Source organism: Aedes albopictus, chromosome 3 (assembly GCF_035046485.1).
Source record: "Aedes albopictus strain Foshan chromosome 3, AalbF5, whole genome shotgun sequence".
In the NCBI taxonomy this organism is placed as follows: Eukaryota; Metazoa; Arthropoda; class Insecta; order Diptera; family Culicidae; genus Aedes; species Aedes albopictus.
The window spans coordinates 172,656,974-172,681,579 of record NC_085138.1 but is presented as its reverse complement, the minus strand read 5'-3'; the positions used below and the strand labels follow the sequence as shown (position 1 = coordinate 172,681,579).

General features: G+C 41.5%; 1 protein-coding gene across 2 annotated transcripts in view; it reads left to right on the top strand.

Annotated features, from left to right (window-relative positions):
- LOC109401765 (bifunctional 3'-phosphoadenosine 5'-phosphosulfate synthase) overlaps positions 1–24,606 on the top strand; it is a 48,073-nt gene that overhangs the window by 11,912 nt on the left and 11,555 nt on the right. Inside the window, exon 1 of one of the 2 annotated variants that reach the window (XM_029862567.2) lies at positions 14,767–15,568. The exons of the other annotated variant lie outside the window; for it this stretch is intronic. Coding sequence (XP_029718427.2) covers positions 15,428–15,568 — 141 coding nt within the window. The 5' untranslated portion in view covers positions 14,767–15,427. Of the gene's footprint in view, positions 1–14,766; positions 15,569–24,606 lie in introns of those variants that run through there. 2 annotated transcript variants of the gene reach the window in all.

Here is a 24,606-nt window from a genome sequence, read left to right as displayed (position 1 = left end):
ATGATATGAAAAGTTTGGCTCAAAAAGAAAAGTGTTCTATCCTATAAGATCGAAAAAGCTAATAGGAAGAACACGCCGCGATATAGGCATACCCCTATGAACGGAGTGCGAATTCCGAAAAAGCTACCGATCGATAGAATTTGTGATGAAAACAGAACAATACATTAGGCAGTCGGGTGCCTGAAACTTTTGCCAGTCTTGGTAAGGTGGTATGAAAACTACCAACCAAGCCGATCTGTTTAAAAGCACAGGTCGCACGGCAGAAGTTTCACGCATTCGATGTATTCGTTCAATACATGGCCTACTTGCCTAATTTCACCTTCTATAAAATTTTCACACTTGTTCGCTATCTAGCGAATTCTATCATATCTATCATTTCATTATCCACTTTGATCTCTACTCCCTTATACTATGAGTAGAAAGAGACCGATATAGCCACAAAATCATCAAGGTATAAATATCGCTCGAAAAACCGACTTTCGATCCGAGGCCCGGAGGGCCGAGTCACATATACCAATGAACTCAGCTCGACGAACTGAGCAAATGTCTGTATGTGTGTGTGTATGTGTGTATGTGTGTGTGTGTGTATGTGCGTTACAAAAAAGTCACGCACGTTTCTCAGCCGTCTGTCAACCGATTTGAGTTCTCTTGGAAGCAAATGAAAGCTACTACATCCTAGTAGAACGCTATTGAATTTTTTTTCGATTGGACGTTTGGTTTCCGAGATATCTCTCGAAGAGTACTTATGAGTCATATTTCTAAACTTTTTATGATTTTTGACCAAGTGTATCATAATAAATATTTCGGCCGTTTGTCAATCGATTTAAGTTCTCTTGGCACCAAATGAAAGCTACAGCATCCTAGTAGATCACCCTGAAATTTTATTTCGATTCGACATTTGATTACTGAGATATCTTACGAAGAGTATTTCAATAAATTCTTTTTACCCTTCTTACACCCATAAGAAGGGTATAAATATCGCTCGAAAAACCGACTTTCGATCCGAGGCCCGGAGGGCCGAGTCTCATATACCAATGAACTCAGCTCGACGAACTGAATAAATGTCTGTATGTGTGTGTGTGTATGTGTGTATGTGTGTGTGTGTATGTGCGTTACAAAAAAAGTCACGCACGTTTCTCAGCCGTCTGTCAACCGATTTGAGTTCTCTTGGAAGCAAATGAAAGCTACTACATCCTAGTAGAACGCTATTGATTTTTTTACCCTTCTTACACCCATAAGAAGGGTATAAATATCGCTCGAAAACCCGACTTTCGATCCGAGGCCCGGAGGGCCGAGTCTCATATACCAATGAACTCAGCTCGACGAACTGAACAAATGTCTGTATGTGTGTGTGTGTGTATGTGTTTTTTTTTCCTTCTAAACCATAGGGGGATAATCTGCTCAACAGACACCCTAACAGAAGGTTAGGGTAGTGTAGGTCTGACAGGCCGTCTTCTACAACAAAAGTAAAATCCAGGACTACTCTCTCCTCGTACCCACTAAACCATTCCTATGGTCGCCAAACCCTACGTCTCTCCGGAATCACCAAGAAGGTATTGCTTCAGAGAGGGGCTAGTGCACATCGCACCCACAAGGTTAGCTGCGTAGCCTGCAGCAACGAACATCGATGACTCGCTTTGGAGAGTCCATCACGGTAGCATGCTGGCGCTTAGCCAGTTTCCCGAGTGGTCCTCGCCACTCCCTTTGTCCTCGGAAGGCGGGCAGGGTCAACCCCGCCCGCGCCCTACTGCTGAGCGGACATCAAGAACTGATGCCCACGTGCAACCCGATCTGACCTGCCCGTAAGGAAGGGTATCACTACCCTTCAGGCCCTATCAGATGCACCCGTAGGTTGCAGACAGCAGGATCTCACCTACCCCGACCCTTGCCGGGGACCCCTTTCCAACCGCGGGCTCGGATCCAACCCAGTAGACCGACGCCACGACAGCACCACTACCGGGACTTCCTCTCCGCGGCCACTTAATCGTTGTAAGGGTCAATCTCGACCGCAGGGCACCGGTATGACCTACGAAGCCGACTCCGAACCCCTGGACCACCTCTTGTACTGCATCTGGACTAGCCATTCTCCGAGTCCACGCGCCACCTCCTCTGTAGCTCCCAGACGATGTGGGTAATAGCCGTTGAAACGGCGTTCCAGCCAAACTCATCCCTACACATCCTCTGGACCAAGTTGTCCGGAGTTGTGTCCTCCCCGCATGTGGCAAGCATGCGGTCACGCATTGTGCGAAAACGCGGGCACACGAATAAAACGTGTTCCGCCGTTTCCTCTAAACCATTGCACACTGGGCATTCGGGAGAATCCGCATACCCGAAACGGTGTAGATACTGTCGGAAGCAACCATGACCTGTAAGGACCTGTGTCAGGTGGAATGTGACTTCCCCATGGCGCCTATTAATCCAACTATCTACCCTCGGTATCAACCTATAGGTCCACCTTCCTTTGGTGGAACTGTCCCACGCGCGCTGCCATTTGACCATAGAGGCCATCCTGACAGTCCTGCGTATGCCTCTTGTGCCGCGCATTTCGAAGCACTCCATGTCCTCACTGATAAGAATGCTGATAGGCACCATACCAGTAATGACGCAGAGAGCGTCGTGTGACACGGTACGGTACGCGCTCGCAACCCTCAGGCACATAAGCCTGTAAGTACTTTCCAGCTTCCGTCGGTAGCATTTAGTACTTAGCGCGGTGCCCCACGCCGGGCCGCCATACCTAAGTATGGATGTAGCAACACTAGCCAGAAGCTTGCGCTTACTGGCGTACACCGCAGAGCTATTGGACATCATCCGGGACAGTGCCGCAATAGCTGTGGAGGCTCTTTTACAGGCATAATCGACGTGGCTACCGAAGGTAAGCTTATCGTCGATCATCACGCCCAAGTGTTTGACGGAGCGCTTTGACAGGATAGTACAGTCTCCTACACTGATCTCCGTCTGCTGCTCCGACTTCAGGTTGTTAACAACCGTCACCTCTGTCTTGTGGTGAGCCAGCTCCAGTTTCCTGGACCGCATCCACGCCTCCACAACCTTGATCGAGTGGTTGGTAGTCAACTTTACCTCCTCGATCGTTTCACCGTAGACTTCGAGCGTAATGTCATCGGCAAATCCGACAATCACCACTCCCACTGGATACTCTAACCTCAACACCTCGTCGTACATGACATTCCATAACACCGGACCCAGGATGGAACCTTGCGGGACTCCTGAGGTTATGTGAAAGCACTTCCGACCCACCTCCGTGTTGTAGACTAGTACACGATTCTGAAAGTAACTTCCGAGAATCTTGTACAGGTACTCCGGTATCCCCAGACGCAAGAGCGCATCGGCAATAGCAGACCAGCTGGCGCTATTAAACGCATTCCTTACATCCAGAGTCACTACCGCGCAAAAGCGAATTCCCCTCCTCTTAGGCTCGAGTGCTTTCGAGACGGTTTTTGTAACCGACAAGATAGCGTCTACGGTGGACCTCCCCTTCCGGAAGCCGTACTGGTTACTCGAAAGACCATTTTCGCCCTCGGTGAACCGCAACATTCTATTGAGGATGATCTTTTCGAGCACCTTCCCCGCCGTGTCAATCAAGTATATTGGTCTATATGCCGACGGGTCTCCGGGTGGTTTCCCCGCCTTTGGCAATAGTACCAGGCTCTGCCTCTTCCAAGCTTCTGGGAAAACTCCCTCGTCCAGGCATTTCTGCATAGCAGACCTGAAAATCTCGGGAGCCTCTGCAATAGCTACTTTTAAGGCCAGGTTCGGAACTCCGTCCGGACCTGGGGCCTTACCTACGCTAAGGGACTTAGCTATCCCCGCAAGTTCCACATCGGTGACCCTCTCCTCATCGCCAGCCCCAGTCCCCGGCTGTCCTACGAAAGGAGGCCAAGGACTAGGATCATGACGCGGAAAAAGTCCTCCAATGATCCCCTCCAACATCTCTGGAGATTGCTCTGTAGGAGCCATCACACCTCTCGACTTGGCCATAACGATCCTGTAGGCGTCACCCCACGGGTTCGTATTGGCACTCTGACAGAGACCCTCAAAGCAGGCCTTTTTGCTTGCTCTTATCTCGGTCTTCAGCGCGGCTTTTGCAGCGGCGAACACCACCCGCCGTTCGTTTCGCTCTTCCTCTGATCGTGCTCGCTGCATCCGCCGCCTAGCCCGTAGGCAGGCACGGCGCAGGTCCGCAATCGCGTCGGTCCACCAGTAAGCCGGTGGCCTCCCATTTCTAGGGTGGACTCGCCTAGGCATGGTCGCATCACACGCACGTGAGAGCACCGCTACCAGCTCGTCGCCGTCTAAACCGATTAAGTTTCGCTCACGGCGGAGCGCCTCCCTAAATACCCCTTCGTCGAAGTATGATGTCTTCCACCTGCGTGGGCTTGGCCTTGGCCTAGCCGCCTCTTCTTCTATCCGCTGTCTGCTGTTATTGTAGTCGATACTGTAGCGAACCGCCAGGTGGTCGCTGTGAGTGTAGCCATCATCTACTCTCCAGTTCGAACTACTTGTTAGGCCAGGACTACAAAAGGTCACGTCAATAATTGACTCCGCTCCGTTTCGACTAAAGGTACTCTTGGTACCGACATTAGCCAAGTCGACATCTAAGATGACCAGTGTTTCTAGCAGGATCTGACCCCGCTGGTTCGTGAAACGGCTTCCCCATTCCACGGCCCAGGCATTAAAGTCACCCGCTATTACCACCGGCCTTCGCCCTGTTAGCACGGTCGTTAAGCGGTCCAGCATTTGCGTGAACTGCTCGATCGGCCACCGCGGAGGCGCATAACAGCTACAGAAGAAGACCCCGTTTACTTTGGCGACCACGAAGCCCTCATAGGTAGTAGACACCAACTCCTGCACGGGGTATTTACCCGTCGTCCATATCGCCGCCATTTTCCTGGTCCCATCCGAGGCCCAGTTGCCGTTGCCGGCGGGTACTCGGTATGGGTCCGAAATGATGGCGATATCCGTCCCCCACTCAGAAACCGCCTGACAAAGCAGTTGCTGAGCCGCATCACAGTGGTTCAGGTTCAGCTGCGTTACCTGCACTGTGATTTGTTGTTCACTGCGGCTTTCTTAAAGGCCGGGCACCCTGGACCACCCATCGCATGTCTGTTTTTCGAGGTTTTCCCGGTACAGATCATGCAGATGGGCGGACTCGTGCAGCTTTGGGCCTTATGACCTTCAGCGCCGCATCGCCTACACAGTTTGCGCCTGTCGGGGCCTTTGCAGTCCCACGACTTGTGTCCTGGTTCCAGACACCTGAAGCAAACCTCTGGTGGCTCGTGGAATGTCAGGTGACATACACACCAGCCCACCTTTATCCGCCCTACTTTAACGGACTTTTTAACGTCCGCCACAGGTAGCTGAACCAGAGCTATCTGTGTCCCTGCTGGCCCCTTCCGCAGCCTGACGGCTGTGGCGGCCACCTGAACATCGCACTGTTGCCGCAGTGCCGTGACGAGCTCTTCCGCTTCGGTGATCTCGTCTAGGTCTTTGACCTTCAGAGTCGCCTCATGCGTAAGAGCCCTCACCTCCACTCCATCACCAAGGACCTCTTCTGCCAGCCTCTTGTAGGTGGCGCCCTTGTGATCCTTCTCGCGCTTAAGCTCCAGGATCATTTCGCCCGTACGAGTACGTCTGATACTGCGTACGTCGGCTCCAAGACCCTCAAGCTTGGCGTCGCACCTCATCGCCTTCAAGACGTTCGAGTATTTCGACTGTTCGGTCTTGATGACGATACCTTTTTCGCGCCTGGCACCAGGGATAGGGTGCGACTCAAAACTCTTTGCGTGCCGCACACTCTGCTACGAGACAGCACAACAAACTAGAAGGAGACGAGTACGCGCAATCGGTTGTGTGTTGCTCGCTTACTTTGCCGCGCGCTGGAGCTCTCACGCTCTGTTGTATGCACTCTCTCGGTGCTTGTCTCCGTGCTTAGCGCTTGGCTTGATACTACGCACGATTGGAAAAATTTCGAATCAAACGACCCATCACTTGTCAGCCCTTGACAAGCTTAACAACTTTGACGAAAACACAAACTCTTCAACTAATTTATTAATTGATTTTTTCTGTTTGGAGACAAGCGCAGTCCAAGCACCGTGCATTACTCCCTGCGCCGTAGAGCTAGTGCTGCGATTGTCTCTCGCACAATTACGAAAGCTCTCACTCATACGTCTCTTGTCTCTCGGCAAAACGGGAGACGAGCACTTGCGATTGTGTGAAGCACACGCTTTTTTCGCACCGCACGGTGCATGCCGCCAATCCCTGCCTGGCACCTGCCTTCCTACGCCTTGGCTTGGCGACCTGCACTTCTGCCTGCGGATTCACCTTCTTCTTCCTCTTCCGCTCTACCTTTGTCCAAGGAGGGTCCTCTCCTTGGATCGCCCTGCTCTGTGGCTGCTGAGGGCCCACCATTGGTCGCAACCCCTTGTTCCCATCATTCCGGGACGGGCCGGCCTTTTCAGGCCCACCCTTCCCAGCTTTCCGGGAACCCTGGCTGGGGTCCGACTTTCCGGCATAACCACCGGCTTTCGGGGTTATTATACGCCTGGCCTTGCGGGCACCGCCAGACAGCTCCTCACCTGACGGCTGCCTCGCCCGCTTCTGCGAATGCTTGTCACGTTTGTCACGAGCATTCGCTTCCACACTCTTCGGACTACCCGCGAAAGAGAAGGCCTCCGTTTGCGTAAGCTTAGACGCTTTCTCCTTTGCGGGTTCCGCCGCTGCCGCAGCCAGCAACGCGACCGCGTGCTCCTGCTTGGCCTCATCGACTGACGCTCTAAGCCGAAGCAAGGCCGTTTTCAGGTCCTTACTTATATTCGACTTAGTTGTCGCGAAGTCAATAATTTTGCCAAGCTGCTGCTCAGCTACCTCCAATGCGGGCCGTCCTTTTCCTGCTACTTGGCTGATGGCCCTCAGCAACCATGCTCCGTCCATAACCTCCGCCGGCTGGCTTGCCGTGGAGTGGACAGGAGCTCCCACGCTTGAGCTGCGTAAGCAGCTTCCAGCACCTGACTCCTCGCTTCTCCTTGTTGGAGACCGCATCAACCCGCTTCTTGCGAAGGGGTTGATCGCACCACTACTACCTGTTACACTTGTTTTCGAATTTTGTTTACTCATATTTGATTCCCACGAGTCGCACGAGAAAGAATGTCCACCACGCCAGAGCTCTGCATTAACGCGGTAAGGGACAGCTTACTGTGGGGGGTGCCCAGGTGCCCCACAGGCTCCGTTAAAGATCGAGCATCTTTTTCACCCCCTCGATCACTCATTCCTCGGCACGGGTCGCTTGACACCTTGAATTGGGGTTAGTAGTCCTATTCTTAGCCGGCAACTACGCGGCTGACTCGCAAGCGGGGGGGTGCGTCAGGCCCCAGGACATCCGTCCCTGCTGCCTGCTGTGTATGTGTGTATGTGTGTATGTGTGTATGTGTGTGTGTGTATGTGCGTTACAAAAAAAGTCACGCACGTTTCTCAGCCGTCTGTCAACCGATTTGAGTTCTCTTGGAAGCAAATGAAAGCTACTACATCCTAGTAGAACGCTATTGATTTTTTTTTCGATTGGACGTTTGGTTACCGAGATATCTCTCGAAGAGTACTTATGAGTCATACTTTCAAACTTTTTAAGATTTTTGACCTAGTGTATCATAATGAATATTTCGGCCGTTTGTCAATCGATTTGGGTTCTCTTGGTACCAAACGAAAGCTACAGCATCCTAGTAGATCGCCCAAAAATTTTATTTTGATTTGACATTTGGTTACAGAGATATCTTTCGAAGAGTACTTAGGATTTATACTACTAAACCTTTTGAGATTTGAGATTTTTTTGAGAAGTGTAGCATAATACATATCTTAGCCGTCTGTCAACCGATTTCGGTTCTCCTGGCACCAAATGAAAGCTACAACATTCTAGTAGAACCCTATACAACTTCATTAGGATTGGACATTTGGTTACCGAGATATCTTTCAAAGAGTACTTGGGAGTAATACAGGTTAACTTTTTGAGAGATTTTTGACCAAGGGTACCATAATAAATATCTCAGCCGTCTGTCAACCGATTTGGGTTCTCTAAGCACCAAATGAAAGCTACAATATCCTTGTGAAAGGCCCTGAAATTTTATTTCGATTCGACATTTGATTACTGAGATATCTTACGAAGAGTATTTCAAAAAAATCTTTTTTATTATTATTATATTCACTTGTTATCTTGCATGAGTTTTTGACCAGTCTATGGGATTTTTTTTTCAATAAATAATGCTGACCTCATACAAAGTGTATACTAGCAGGTTATTGTTTTCAGCAAAATTATAAATAACAAATTACAAATAAACAGGAATTCTATTAAAACTAACAAAATGTTAAATGAATGCTTTGAATTTTTTATATTGTGGGAAAAATGCAAGAACCGGACAGCGAAAATAAATAGCTAATGACAAAACTGATTAACTTAGTATATATATCATTTTTGTCCTTGCTACACAATAACCATCAATACCAAGTACTTCGGAGCTTATTTAATCGACTGATTAAGAGATATTAGACAAAGTGTTTTTCGCTGGTTTTCTTATCCATTTGTTAATAAATTCAAGATACAATATTCCAGAATATGTAGGCTATTTTTAAACATTCCATACAAGATTCTGTGAGGTTTCTGGTATTTCTGGTAGTTTAGTCCATGGTCCATGATACTATTTTGGAAACCAATCCACTAGATACCAAATCCACAATATTTTCTAGAACTTTTGGTCAATTGCACAAAATAAATGAATTAAATACAGATAATACAAACATAATTTTAATAAGTGTAAGAAGGGTTCTGTTCACCATAGGTGGATTAAATCGGGTTTTTAAGTTTATGTTTCTTATATAGGGGAAATGGGGGTAAAATGAACCCCTAAGCGTTCGGCGTCGTTTTAATTAAAAATTGGCAGACCCAACGTAGCTAGCCACGTTCCTAAAAAAAGTAGTTTTTTTTATCCAATCAAGAAAACCCTAGAATCTCCTGGAAGGAAATTTCTAGACGCTTCCTTGTGCATATCTAGATTAAGTTTAAATAAGGGCGAAAGTAACATGAGAGAGTTATCTTCATCGACTCTCTCTTCTTTAAATTAAAGTGACAAGATGCAAGTATGGTTGAACTTTTTGGTCACAAATCGCTAGGTTGCGATGCAATCTAGCGTTTAAGTGTAAAAAAGTTCGATTGAATTTGCATCTTGTCACTTTAATTTGCAGAAGAGAGAGTCGATGAAGAGAACTCTCCCATGTTACGTTCGCTTTTATTTAAACTCAATCTAGATATGTGAAATTTTTCACTCAGCATGGTGCACCTCTTTGTAAAGCGCCAGAAGGCATACTATTACATATCCAACATTGGCTTGTATATTACTGTTGCAGGGTTCTAATTCAAGGAATGAAAGAAACTTCTAGATCGTTCTACAGGATTGATGCAGCAATGCAACGATGCAACAATGCAAAAAGGCAGCGATGCATCAATGAAACGATGAAACAATGCAGCGATACACTAATGCAACAATACGATACACCAATGCAAACATGCAGCGATGCACCAATAATGCAACAATGTACCAATGCACGACGGAATAATAGAAAGATGTGAAACAATTCAACGAAACATTTCAAACGTAACGAAAGAACGAACAACTCTGGAATTTCATATCTATGATTTTTATTCACAGAAACTTTTTAAAAGATTCCACGAAAGCTATAACATCAATGCATATGTGAAATATTTCACGGCATTGGGCATCTCATCGAGAAGCGCCAGAAGGTATACTTCCAAGTATCCACCTTTTGACTGTAAATGACTGTTGTAGGGTTCTGATCAATAGAATGGAAAGAAAATTCTAGAAACTGCTGAATTGATTTAAAAAAGCAATGTTTTACGACCAATGCAACGATGTATCAATGTAGCGATGTACTTATGCAATGATGCACCAATACAATGATGCACTAATTTAACGATGCACCAATGCAACGATGCAACAATGCAACGACGCAACAATGCAACGATGCACCAATGCAGCGATGCACCAATGCAATGATGTACTAATTTAAATATGCACCAATGCAATGATGCACGAATACAATGATGCACCAATGCAATGATGTATCAATGCAATGGTGCATCAATTCAACGATGTACCTATGCAACGATGCACCAATGCAATGAGGCACCAATGCAAGGATGCACCAAGTCAACACAGGTACAATGCTACAGTGCAATGGTTATTGTAGCTTTCATTCTGTGAAACATTTCAATGAAACATTTCAAAGCGTGACGGACAACTCTGGGATTTTATATATATGATGTGTTAAAATATTTATTTTTTACCATGTTATATCGTAGATGGTATTATGTTCTAAACATTCTAGAAGAAAAAAATGCTCAAAACTAAAGTTTTCTTTATTTTTTTTTCAATTGCAAAAAATGCAAGAAAATCGAGTAGCGGAAAACAGTGAGGGTAAAATCGGGGGGAGCGACACTAGTTTTGCCAAGCCGGAAAACCCCAAAAAAAGCCGAAAAAAGTCGAAAAAATCCGGTAAAACCCGCAAAACTTTTTTGGAATTTTTTCAGCTTTTTTATGTTTTTGGCTTGGCAAAACTAGTGTCGCTCCCCATGGGTAAAATGGACAATCGATGGGGGTAAAATGAACACATGTTTAAAAGTTTTTTTTTTGTTTTTTGTTTTTATCTGTATTAACAAGATTTTTAGCCCTAGGCTAGTTCATCTCGGGACCCACGCTTTACTTCCCTTCCAAAGGAAGAACCCACATTTTGTGAGTTTGTCGGGAGTGGGGTTCGATCCCAGGTCCTCGGCGTGATAGTCAAGTGTTCTAACCATCACACCAAGTCCGCTCCACATTTAATAGTTAGTTTAAACGTGTAATTTCGATATATTCAACTGCATGTCAGTAAATTTGATGTAAGTTGTATGTGCTATGATTTTGAAACTTCTTATATAAAGTTTACAATGTACTGAAATAACTATTTGAAAAAAAATGTACTACAAGAGGCGGATTTTCTAATAACAATCTTATTTTGTTGAAGTAAAATTTGTTTTCTTAACTTTTACTCTAGCTATGTAACGATATGAGTTAGAGATATCAATTTACCGAGTTTTACAAAATCTTGTAAAAATTATATACAATTTGAACCAACTGTTCATTTTACCCCAAGGTATGTTTGTTTTAAAGTTACTTATAAAATTTTATCGAAAACAAGACCTATTTATTTTCTTCACTAAATATTTTCTTTAGAAGTAAATTATTGGAATATGGTATCACACATGTAGAAATTTGCGAATAATGGACGAATTGACCTTAATCACGATTAGCTCAGTTTTATATCAGACCATATTGTTTGCATGATTTTCTTCATTTTTAGGTCCAATAGCAGCGGAAGTACAATGATTTATGTTGTTGCATAAAACCCAATTGTTTAAATATGCAAAAATACCCTAATGCTGTAAAACACCACCCTATTCATTTTACCCCCTTTGTTCATTTTACCCACCATTCCCCTAGGTGTGGGCCACCCTATGTACATGTTACAGAAGTTCTGAGGCAAGATATCAGCGGTTTAAAATCTATGATACACAAGTAAAGGTTTTGATAAGAAGATAAAAACTATAGAATGGTAGTCTACTCTATCATTCAATTTTTAATAATTTATTTCATTTTCTTATAAATACAAAATGTTGTGGATACTTTTTTTGTCAAAAATTGTATGTTATTTCACTGGAATGTGGAATGTGTATATAGTAGCGTGGGTCATCGGAACCGTTTTCACAGAACAAAGCTTTTTTGGATTCCATTTCGGGTCCTGAGTATCTGTGCAAAATTTGAGCACTATCGGTTGCGTCTACGCTTTGCGCATTGCAATTTGTATGGGAAAACATACTTTTTGCATTTTTGTCATAAGTTGAAAAAGTTTGCCTGAAACTTTTTAACCAATAATGTAAAGTGATAGCCTAGGATCTCGCGCCGCGTTTCGTAATTGTCGATAGCCTAGGATGTTCTGAAAAACTTTGCTGAAGACCGCACAGCGATCCGATGCTTGTAGAAAAGACATAGGTATTCAACAAACCGCATGCGTGTTTAACTTTTAACATGTAAAGGAATAACAATAGCAACAAAATCATGCTGATTCGGCAAGCAATGCCAACGCTATAACTTTTTTCAAAAGCATCAAATCACTTCGTGGTCTTCGATAAAGTTTTTCAGGACACCTCAGGCTATAGACGTAAAAAAGAAGTATTTTTAGGCAAAGTAGGTTTAATTGGCAAATTAAGAGATAAATTTGTGAAAAAAATACCACATGTGTTGGTGGAATTCGAACCCACGACTCCGTTATCGCTAGTCCGGCGCTTTAACCAACTAAGCCACAGAACAAGTTACAATTCTGCGGGTTCGAATCCCACCAAAACAAGTGGTAATTTTTTCACAAATTTATCTCTCATTTTGTCAATTGAATGTACTTTGTCTAAAAATACTTCAAGTTTTTACGTCTATTTCAAACATACTGGCCGATTGGTATAGCCGGAAAAGGGCAATAAAATCATTGTCACGTCAGGCTATATTTTCACATTATCGGTTGCAAGGTTTTAGAAAAATTCAAGCATCTTATGAGAGAAATGCAAAAAAAGTATGTTTTCCCATACAAACATCAAACGCGATGCGTAAAACATAGACATAATCGATCGTGCCTTAATTTTGCACAGTTATTTCCTCAAATGAGGCCTAAAAAGCTTTGATCTGATGGGATGCCATTAAATTTTCCTCTTTGCATATAACGGATGACCCGCTCTAGTATATACAGTATGACCCATAAAAATGCGACATTCCATTTTTTGCGGTATTTGATGATTTTTAATGAAATAATCCTTCATTGCAATGAAGTAATCAAACTCTTTTGGATTAGGATACAATAAGGAGGTCATTGTCATACAGGATTGCTAATTTTTTTTTTTCAAAATATTCATTGGTTACGTATATGGGATACCTTATAATTGTTAACAATTTCTAAATAAAATCAAGTTTTCCTCTAATTTTCAGAGCAAAATGAACTAAACTTTTAAACACATGGAAACCATGAAGAAATATGTACTCTTTAATACGCCCATGTTTGAAAAATATTTTAAAAATAATTTCAAATGTTTAGGAAACAAAAACTAAAAAAGGTGCTACATATTAAAAACCGTATTTGAGATAAATTAATAAAAAACTCAAGCCTGTTTGAACATTTTTCAAAACAATTTTTTGTCGATGAAGGCATAAAAACCTAACTTTATGATAGGTTCAAATACTAAGTACTTGAAAACAATTTCATGCTTAAAACATAATATTTTCTAAAAATTATCATTTGTCAAATAATTCAATTTTCAGAAAATGTCTCTTAATTTATAAGTTAATATTTTTTTCGTTCTTGTCCGACGAACCAACAAACTCCTGAAGACTTCATTCAGCCAAAAAAGTACTATTTTGAAAATACAATTTGATTGAAAGTGATTGAAAGCAATTGAAAGAAAATTATATCCTTAAAAAACGGCCTCTGGCGCGTGGACGATTTTGACATCCATATGTTCAACGTTATATTTCCAAAGGTATGTGCAAGAAATCAGTCTGTGTTCCTTTGCCATTATCAGATTAGTGGTTCTACTATACTATCCAATAGATACATGCAAGGTTAATCAGTTCGAAGTAGGGGAACGATGACTTTGAAAACAGTCGCATTTTTTTTATGTGTCATACTGTAGGCTTCGATGAGCAGATGCAAAGCTTTGAATGAAAAAGTGATACAATTTTTCATAAAAATATGGATTTTGTGAATAAATTCCCATTTTTTTTTCAAACTGTACGCACCTGTACTGCCGCCACTCGCAAAACAGTCCCATCTTTGCTGGGTTTCCTATTAATATGGGACTGTTTTGCGAGTGGGGGCAGTGTACGTACGTGTTACAGAAATTTTGAGGCCCGATGAGCCATAATGGATTGATTCCTTTAAGAAATGGAACAAATCATAAAGGTCGTGCAAAAGTGTCAGTTTAGCCGAATTGTGGTATCTGTCGAAATCGTTGGATGGATATTTCAAAAAATGTGCTAAAGGTTGCTGAATGCATTTAGCTAAAAAAGACTGGAAATGTCTTTTAAAATTCTGCTCTGCTGTTGACATTTCCAGTTCCCAGAGACGCTTCTTTCTGGGGTTTCACCAACAGTTCCCCTGGGCATTATGTCACATAATTTATTCAGGAGTTCAGTAGCGTATTTAACATTTTCAAATTGAAACTTGCAAAAAATATTTTTGAAAATAATTTGGATTAAACTTTCTGGATTTATTTGGAGTATACGGTACTATCGCATAATTCTTCCACGTAGAATGGCAGCGCATAGTATATTCATTCAAAACGAACGAAAAGGCCACATGATTTACAGATAGCACCTATGTAGCAACTCTTAACTACGAGCTGGCTGTAATGTAGCATCACTTGAAATTGTAACTTGTAACCTTCCACACAAAATCTGGACTATCTTGGGTTTCCCATCATACTGTGAAATCTTGTAAACAAAACTGAGGTTTCCGTTGTCTACTCTGCACCATACGAATGTGTACAACAAGTACTTCATCGTGCATTTATCATTATCGCAGATTCCTCGAGTATTTTTTACAACCTACACATATGGATCCGCTGGCCGGGTTCAAAAATAAGCTGCATCGTGAATGAGTATAATAGTGTTATACGGCGAGGCTTCGAGAGCTGACATCACGATTAAAAGCTTTGCACGACAGCGCCGTCCAAGTTAGTCGTCGAGAAGACTCCGTTTAGAAAGTGTGCTCTGTCCGCGCGTATCATATAGATACCCCCTTGTGCAGTTCGCTGGGTGTCTTTATCAGTTGAATTGTGATTTTGAACACTTTGGTTTTTGCTAGTCATCGTAGTGCCTCTTACCTTTCCGATATTAATTATTACTTTGCGTGTTATGCAAATTTGGCCTCCCATAATTGGGTGTTAGGCTTCAGGTTCAGGTATTCGACGTGCCATATGTCGAAGGGCTGACACGACGTGAACTCTCACTGGACACATAAGTCTTCTGCAGCTATGCTTAAATCTGGTCATTCATTGTGAAGAGTGTTTTTTTGCTTCTTTAAAAACCGTACAGTGAAAGAGAAGGAGGAAGCCGAACATCAGTGATAAAAGTGAGAGTTTTTTACTTCACGTTGCTGAGCTGAGTTGTATATATTCAAGTCATCTCGGACGCCTGGCATAGATTTTGTTTGGGTCAAGCGAAGTATGAATGGTGATTTTTAGACAGACAGCCGTCTACTGTATGATATAATAATTACTCGCGGAAGTGCAGCACAAAAGCGCGTGAAAGGAGAAAATTTGCCTGCCGTCGTCATGTTTGTAAAACGTAGAAAAGTGGCCAATTCTAACAACAACGTAATCTTGAGCAACGTCAACTACGAGAACAACGGTAATGGGCAGGTGGCTAAATCACGCTGCGGCAAGCACAAAGATTGCAATGGTGGCACAAGTGAGGTAATTATTATTGAACTGTTTTTTTTATTCGTACATTCAAACTGTACAGCGTGTGGTTGTCTGGTTCATAACACTTTTATAACGACACGTGGTGAATGGCACTGTGCAGCGAGCTTTTGAGGAATTCATAAAAACATTATGTTAATGTGTTGATCCGCTCTTAAATTTGCGTTACATATTTCCGTCACATTGAATATTTGGTGTTTGGTGTTTGAGAATATGCACATAATAATGAGACATTGATATATTTTTCATATTTGTGATTTCGTTTTTGACCTAAATAATAATTTAATTTATTTAAGTTTATTTTTTTTTGTTTCATGTCGGTTTAGTTCCGACTTTGCAAAATTTGATCGGTTATGTATAAACTTTGTGGATTGCAAATGAAAATTGTATGGATTTTTTCTTGGAAAAACATACTTTTTATTTTTCTCAAGGGTCTCGAATTTGTTTTATACCTAATATGTAACCCATGCTTGTATGCAACCTTGAAGTCGATGAACAGGTGATGCGTTGGGATCTCGGTTAGGACCTGATATTTACGGCATATCTGGAAGATCTTCAGTACGGTGAAGACATGGTCCATCATCAAAAGCTGGCTTAAAAAAATTTCCACGAACTCATACGTTTTGGGTGACAGATGACGGCAGTGGAATGCAATATGGTTATCGCATTAACCATGATTGCCTTTCTTATCTTGTGCATGGGGCAGATTATCCCTTCCTTGCACACCTCCGGTAGCTGTACTGTTTACCAAATCATGACTATCAACCGGTGCAGACAGGTTTTGGGACCATCTTCACCAGTTGCTTCGTTGGTTTTGGGTTGGTGAATATCATCCTTAGCTTTCCAAAATGTGGGTGTTGGATGATTTCCGTCCTCTGCTGCACTGACGAAGTCGTTTCCTCCCGTTACCTTGGTCCTATTGCCTACGTTCCCACCGCCGTTCAGGTGCTCATCGAAGTGCTGCATTCAATCACCTCACGTTCGTCCGCAAGTTCGTCCATCCAAGAACTTCTGTCCTGATCGATCCCTGCACATTTCAGCTTGTAGCACAAAGCCGTTGCGGGATGCGTTGAGCTGGTGGTATTTCTCGCAAAACGGCACAGGCGGCGTTTTTTTCGCTGCATAGAGATTCTACGCGTATGCTGCGACGACGACACCCGGTTGTTTAGTCGCTATAGGGCAGGTTTTACCGTAGCAAAAAAAAGTCAAATCGCTGTAACTTTTTAAAAAGTGCATAAAAAAATCTATAATTTTTACTCCAAGTTCATCAACAAGTTGTGTTTCAATGGTCCAAATTTGGGAATGGTCAGACTATTCTACATGAAGTTAGAAAAATTCTTAAAAAAGGCCTAATAATTAGATAGACTTTAACTGTTATATCTCCGGATTTAATGAACCGAATGCAATGAATGAAATTGTGACCGTTTATGACTTATTTAATAAGGTTTGAGAAACTTTTGACTTTTAACACGAAAAAACATAGCGATTACATTATTTTTCTAAGGGATGATGCACAAATTATGTCACGCAAAAATCGACCTTTTTAAACCCCCCCTCCCCCTATGTCACACTTTTTGTATGGCACCTTAATATATTTTGTAAGGGTTGTCACGCTTTGCAAAACCCCCCCTCCCCCTAAAAGCGTGACGTAATTTGTGTACGAACCCTAATATAACATCAAATTACCCAAAACTTCAACATCGTTTCAAAATTCGGTAAGGTAGTTCATTAAAATTCCCTCTGATCAACTTGAATCTAAATACGTTTTGGAAATAAGTTACAACAAAATGAGATCGCTACAACTTGTTATTACTGATTGAATTACTGAAGAACAAAAACTGATATTGATTTGATTGATATTAGAGGTAAAAGACCACAAATAATATCAAAATCTTGTTTGGAGAATTGCTCAATAATAGCTCGTTAAGATATTACAAGATCAATACAATATCAGACAAGATATGTCGGCTTATTTCTTGAAAAAATAAAAAAAATAATGCCAACACCCAACATTGATCCTACGACCTTATGATTCACAGGCGGAGATGCCTATCACTCAACTGTGGCTCACTATTGTGAATATGATGAGAATAAGAGCATAAAGGTTCTGACACATTCTACGGGCCCCGTATCATCAATACCAATTTTTCAAAGTTGAGTTATGGCATATTTGACATTTTTATCACATTCTACATTACTTTTGTCATCCAAAAATGTATTTGACATGATATTAGTGTGACAATAAATATAAATTGAACGACGATTAAGATAAACATTAAAATCGTGATTTTAAGTCTTTTAGGCACACTTTTCACCCAAACTATAGTATTTTAAACACCAACACACTGATTTTTCAAAAGTCTTCCATCATTTGTAGATAAATGTATGTAGATTATTATGCATAAAAAAATTTTAAATCGGAAGACTTTACAACTCTGAAATATGGCTGATCATAGTATGGGTTTTTATTGCGTTGTAACGTCACGAAAAATCAACATTTTTAAATTTTATTCAAATACGGAAAACGTTACGAATATGAAATTTTGTATGCTCTTTGTACTCGAAAAGATCTTTCAAATGAGACTAAAAAAAAAGAAAATCGGTTCACGGAAGCCTGAGTTTCACCTGGTTGAAGTTTGTGTTGTAACGTCACGAAAAAACATTCTATGGAAAAGACCAAATCTTTCTGGATTGGACGGCTTTTGAATTAGACAAACGTAGTTCTATATTCAAAACAGTTTTGTTCTCGTTGTGTATGAGCTCTATTTCGAGATATCGTTTATAAATTGCGTACCATTGCCGGTTAATAAACTACGTAGATTTTTAAAGGACGGGAGAGATGGTGTTAGGCCAAAATCTACGATGTAATTGTACTGCGAAATTGTAAAATTTTTTAATTGTAATCTAATACCACTCAAAATTTCTGTGATAATGAATGGCCAACGGACGAAACACTGGCGAAATTACAAAGTTATTAAGTTGGTCAAAGACTTACAGTTGATGGATAGTTTGATTTAAAGTTCCACCAACAGGCGGCGCTAGAGAACTTACAAATTTTAAATTTCATACATCTCAGGATCCCTTTTACATAGAAATACGATTTCTTCGGCAAAGTTGTTTGGTAAGTAAAGGACTTGCAGTTGATTGACCATTAGATGCGAGATTTTGCCACTAGAAGACGTTAGTTTCCATTTTGAAAAAGCAGGCAAGGGATTAGCATTTCTTGAAATGTATTCTACAAGATGGAACTTTCACTTTGGACATATTGTATTCAAATCAAATTGTAGTAAAAGATCAATATATCATTCTTATCTCTCAAAATTTAATTTAATTTGATTCACTTATTCCTTAGATATAAGAGTTAATAGAACACAGTCAAAAATATGATTCTGCTTAGATGGAGCGTTTCTTTGTGTAGAGCTAACCAATCAAGTCCAAAATTGTAGAAATAACAGATAACAAGTTGAGGAACTATCAGTCAAAATTTTAGATTTTTTGATATCTATCTATACATATAAAAATGCAGTGGCATACGTGGGACCGCGCATAACTTGCGAACGGATGGTCCGATTTGGGTCGTCTAAGTTTTGTTCTGTTAGTTTTCACCCAAGGAAGGTTTATGAGGCATAAAACATGGACAAATCGAGAGTTTTTGGAAATCGGGTTTTCATACATTTTGAACAAGGACTTGGATGCTTGGCTAAGGCCTTGAAACGTCAAAAAACGCAGTAGGCAAGACAAAGTTTGCCGGGGACAGCTAGTATTTTATAAAAAGTTACGGCTTGTTGAATGTGTTTTGGGTAATTAATAAAATTGGCATGCTTTTGAAAATTTGCAACTACCACCACTGTGTGGCAGAAAATAATACCATACGGCTATTAAACTGAAAGTCTAGTGATCTACCAAACAACTTTGATGAAGCGACCATCTTTCCAATTAATCACGATCCTGAGATAAGTAAAACTAAAAATGTTTATGCCCTCTAGCGCCTCCTAGTGGAAGGATTTGAAATCATACGGCCCATCAATTGAATGTTCTTGACCAGCCAAACAATTTTGTCGAGGACACCAACTGTCTAAATAGTTAGGATCTTGAAATATATGGGATGGATATTACGTCAGTGTTACATCTATTTTTGATGTAACAAGAATCACCGACAAACAGACGTAACACCTACGAAATTGAAACTCATATATCTCAGGACTCTAATTACTTAGACTTTAGACTTTAGAATGTTGATGTCTTTGGAAAAGTTGTTTATCTTGTCAAGAATTTTCAGTTGAAAAGCCGTTTGGTTCAAGTTTCTAACTGGCTAGTGGTAAATAGTGAAAAATAATGCACTTTATATTTATTCAAAAAATATTCAACATGTTGTAACTGAGCATGAGCATGAGCATGATTGACCGCCCGCGGTTGCTCCTCTGTTATTGCAAGGACAACTGCATTTACACAAAGAATCAACAGATGATGCTTGGGATCTAGCTTGGGATTAGCTTTCTCTTCATTGTGTGAATGCTGGAATCCCAATACTTTTCAATAAGCAATACCAGCGCCGGCCGCGTCCGAATGCAGGTCAATTGAGGATAGGGAAGGAAGTGATGACGTGATTCTCGCTTAGGCCAATAACCGAGGAATTCTCTGCGTTACTACGAGAAATCACTAGGAGTTTGGACAGAGGAAATGGAGATGTGTTGAGGATTTTGTCGTGGTAAACGAGTGTAATGTTTTGATTCGTGATTAATAATGCGCTCGCGAAGAAATACCCTTCTAAACCTTGGACGACGAACGCGATCTTTTGTGCCTCAAAACTCACCCTACATAAGTTATTCATTCGCAACTAAGGAGAACACAATGCTAAACACCGACGCATCTGTAGTTTGCGTTTCCGCGCGAGACAATGCTGAACGCGATCAATTCACAAGTATTAACAAAATAACACGTGATAAATAAATCAGAAAGATCTTACCGCATGGTTCGCCGTCTATCTTTTACCGACCCCCTCTTTTTCCAGAAATTCATGCAACCTTTATTTGAGTCAAAACATTTATTCATTTGGACTAAAATATTACAAATGTCGACACCGAAGATGACGAACCATTCAAATTGTTGTGTTCATGCAAAGAATGAAAGGAAATTATTTATTACCAACTAAATGTGCATTTGGAACTAGCGCCGACACATGACGTGACGAACTTTTCAATATTTGTTAGATAAATACACAAAAACCAGAGCAGAATTGTATAAATCCTTTAGCATTTATTATTATTATTATTATTGTTATGATAAAATGGAAAGAGCTCACCAATTAACATCCTTCGAAGTGTCCAGTGCGTATGTGCTACAGCATCTTCCACTAATTGGACTCTTCTCCGAAATCACACTGAACCGCTACAACTACACACGGGTACGAAGATGTGGACATTCAAATTGACGACGACGACGACGCAGCCGGTCCGAATAAAAAAAAAGCGGCTTTTTCACTTTGCCTCAAAAATCACACTAAACCGCCCCGTACGAAGATGAGCATGAGCACAGCCAAATCTGCGACGACGACGACGCGGCAGCCCCAAATGAAAAAATGAAAAAAAACCCTAATTAATCCACCTAGCGGTGATGATGCCTTTCTCGTGCTTTAAAATATCCTTTCAACAAAACTCGAGCGACATGTTGATGACATTGACATAAATACAAAATGAAAACTGCTTGCTAAATCTACTTAACATGGATACATTTTATATTAGCATAACATTCAATATTCAGAAAATATAAGACAACGATCCAAAACTCAAACCAAACAAGTGTCATGAAGCCGCAAAATTTTGAAACGTCATTTTAGATTTTCCGGTCATCATTTTATGTCTCCGGATATCTACCCCAACTAAACTAACCGCCACCTTGAACATTGAGACACCATCTTGGATGTTCTGGTATTCATTTTTGGACTCTGCACCTAAAATTACATAAAATAGTCGCCGTATTGAATTTTGGCATGTCGTTTATGATTTTCTGGTTACCAGTTTTGGACGAAGACCGGCATTCTTCCCGGCATTCTATAGTCATATTGCAGACCTTGTGAAACAGCGCACAGCTTGGGTTTTCTGATTACAAATTTTGAATTCTGGACATATTTTCATACAAAATATGCCCATAATGCAATAAGAATTAAAAATCCTATAAAATAGGCACTAACTTGAATACTGGGCCATTATCTTGGCTTTACTATTACTTTAGAGCTTTTAGTAGAACTTGTTACTTCAGACTCTAGTTTAATTTAAAAACACTTCACTAATACTTTACTTTTGCAAAAGAAAATAAAAAATGAATAACTCTTTTAAAGAAAAACTAGAAAGGACGAGCAAATTCCTTTTAATTCTACTACTGTGCTTATCTTCGGACAGATAGGCCTATTTCGTCTGTGACTTACAGACTTCTTCAGTGTCAAGTGCTCGACTGAAGACTGAAGATCTTGGACTTTGGACCGGTATCTTGGATACTCTGGTGGACTCCGAACATATTTCCCATACCAAATACACTTATTTTACGTAGTTTAAGGTGAAGGTGGCTAGGGATCACAACAATACTTTTGTCTCTCGTTCAAATCCCTCTCCCAACCACCCACTCAAATCAAACAAACTGGCAGTGCATAGTGATCTATGCCTTGGCGAATATAACGAATAAAAACTTCTGCGGAACTGAGCCATCTAACGTGACCAGTATTTTTATTTTATTTTCTCATGCATTTCATTAACTCAGTCGGTTCATCGACAAGACATACTCAAAAATATTTTAAAATCTGTGCCGCAAACAATAATTGCCTAGTATTGTCGACATTTAACACATGGTGCAAATTTTAAACTTAAGAAATCGGATTTTTTACCCGCAGCCTACTGTGATATGAGTTAGAACTTACGTGCATGCAATAAAAACCAAGACATTGTGTGTACAGGTGATATGGGTACCTTATTTGAACGATGGTGCAAACATTATCACGCATACGGTATTCGTCACTGTTGTTCATACCTAATGTTCTCAGGCTATTAAACAAAGCCACGATTTAATTTTTCACATGAACGTTGGTTCTGCTATACAACAGCTAATCTCTTATGTGATCTAAGGCTATTTTCTTGCTAACCGTTCATTAGATTATCAAAAAATCTGCGATCTGATGTGTCGTATGTATGGGGTTGGTTCATTTTTATATTTGGTAATTTCCGGTGGGATAGCCGGATCTGATTCCACGAGTCATGGACCATGACACAACCGGTTGTCCCAATTACGGTCTGAGAATATTTTATTGCTATTTATTCACCTTGATATATCGCATGAATGGGTTTGCTTCACTTTTACTTCTAACCACTTTCGAAGCCACAGCTGAACCCGCAACACTACCGGGAATCTAATGTGGTCTGACCCTATTTTTCCATCAGGTTGTCGATAAGTCGTGATCAGTCTTGTAACACAGTCATTTGAACCTTTTCGTCGATATTCGGCCTCCTTTGTCTCCGATATTCGCAACACAAGCAATCAAACTACTGTTCGAAACAAAAATGTCAAACGAATGCACTACACCACGATAGCGGCTTCGGGAGACGGTTTGGTCTTTGTTATTCCTGTCTTCTTCCATAATAAGAGCTATGTTGCCCATCTGTGTGTCGTATTCAATGCAACATGCAATAATAAACTAATACATATCAACATTCATAATCGGAATTGGCTGAAAATCTATGCGTAAAGCTAGAATTAGACACATGTCATCGTGTCAGATGACATTGATTTGACCCTTTCTTATGTTTATTGATCTTCGTTCTACTGCTCGTGTTGTGTGTAGGTAAGAGGTAACGATAGTGCACGAATGTAACAAAGCCGACGACACCCGACTGCGGCAACGAAATGAAGGTAGTAAAAAGTGTCGAATGTTTACAAGGCTGGTCGTGATTTGATGTACCGCATCCATGGGTTTGGTTAAATTTTACATTTTACTAACCGGATCTGATTCCGGGTAACTACCGACTGAACCAAATATAGTCTAACATTATTGTCTTGTTAACTACTCATCGGTTAACCAAAAACGCTGCAAATTAAAGGTGTCACATACAGGGTTTGACAATTTCGACGGGACTCTCGGAACCAATTCCGGAACACTACCAGTTGTCTTTAGTGTGACGTAAGGCTATTTTCAAGCTAACTGTTCATCAGGTTATCGCAAAAGCCACGATTTGATGCGTCACATGCCTGGATTTGGTTTACTTATACATTTGGCCTCTTCCGGCCACTCAAAGCTTATTCCGAAACACTCGCTGGCCGTTCATTAGGTAATCTAAAAAGCCGCTATTTGATGTGACGCATGTACGGGTTTGTTTCTCTTTCAGATTTAACCACTTCGGCGGGAACCCCGGAACGGGTTCCGGAACACTACTGGTTCAGATATGGTCTGAGATGGTCTGAGATGGTTTTCCTGCTCATTGTCCATCAGGTCATCGAAAATACCGTGGTTTGATGTGTCGCATGTATGGGTTTGGTTCAATTGTATATTTGGCCACTTCCAGCGGGACGCCTAGAACCGGTTCCGGAATACTACCGGTTCAGATATGGTCTGAGATGATTTTCCTGTTCATTATCCATCAGGTCATCGAAAATGCCGTGGTTTGATGTGCCGCATGCATGGGTTTGGTTCAATTGTATTTTTGACCACTTCCAGTGGAACGCCTAGAACCGGTTCCGGAACACTACCGGTTCAGATATGGTCTGAGATGATTTTTCTGCTCATTGTCCATCATGTCATCTAAAATGCCGTGGTTTGATGTGTCGCTTGCATGGGTTTGGTACAATTGTATATTTGGCCACTTCCAGCGGGACGCCCAGAACCGGTTCGGGAACACTACCGGTTCAGATATGGTCTGAGACTATTTTCCTGCTTACCGCTCATCAGGTTATCGAAAATGCCGTGGTTTGATGTGTCTCATGCATGGGTTTGGTTCACTTTGATATTTGCCACTTCCGGCAGGACACCCGGAACCGGTTCCGGAACACTA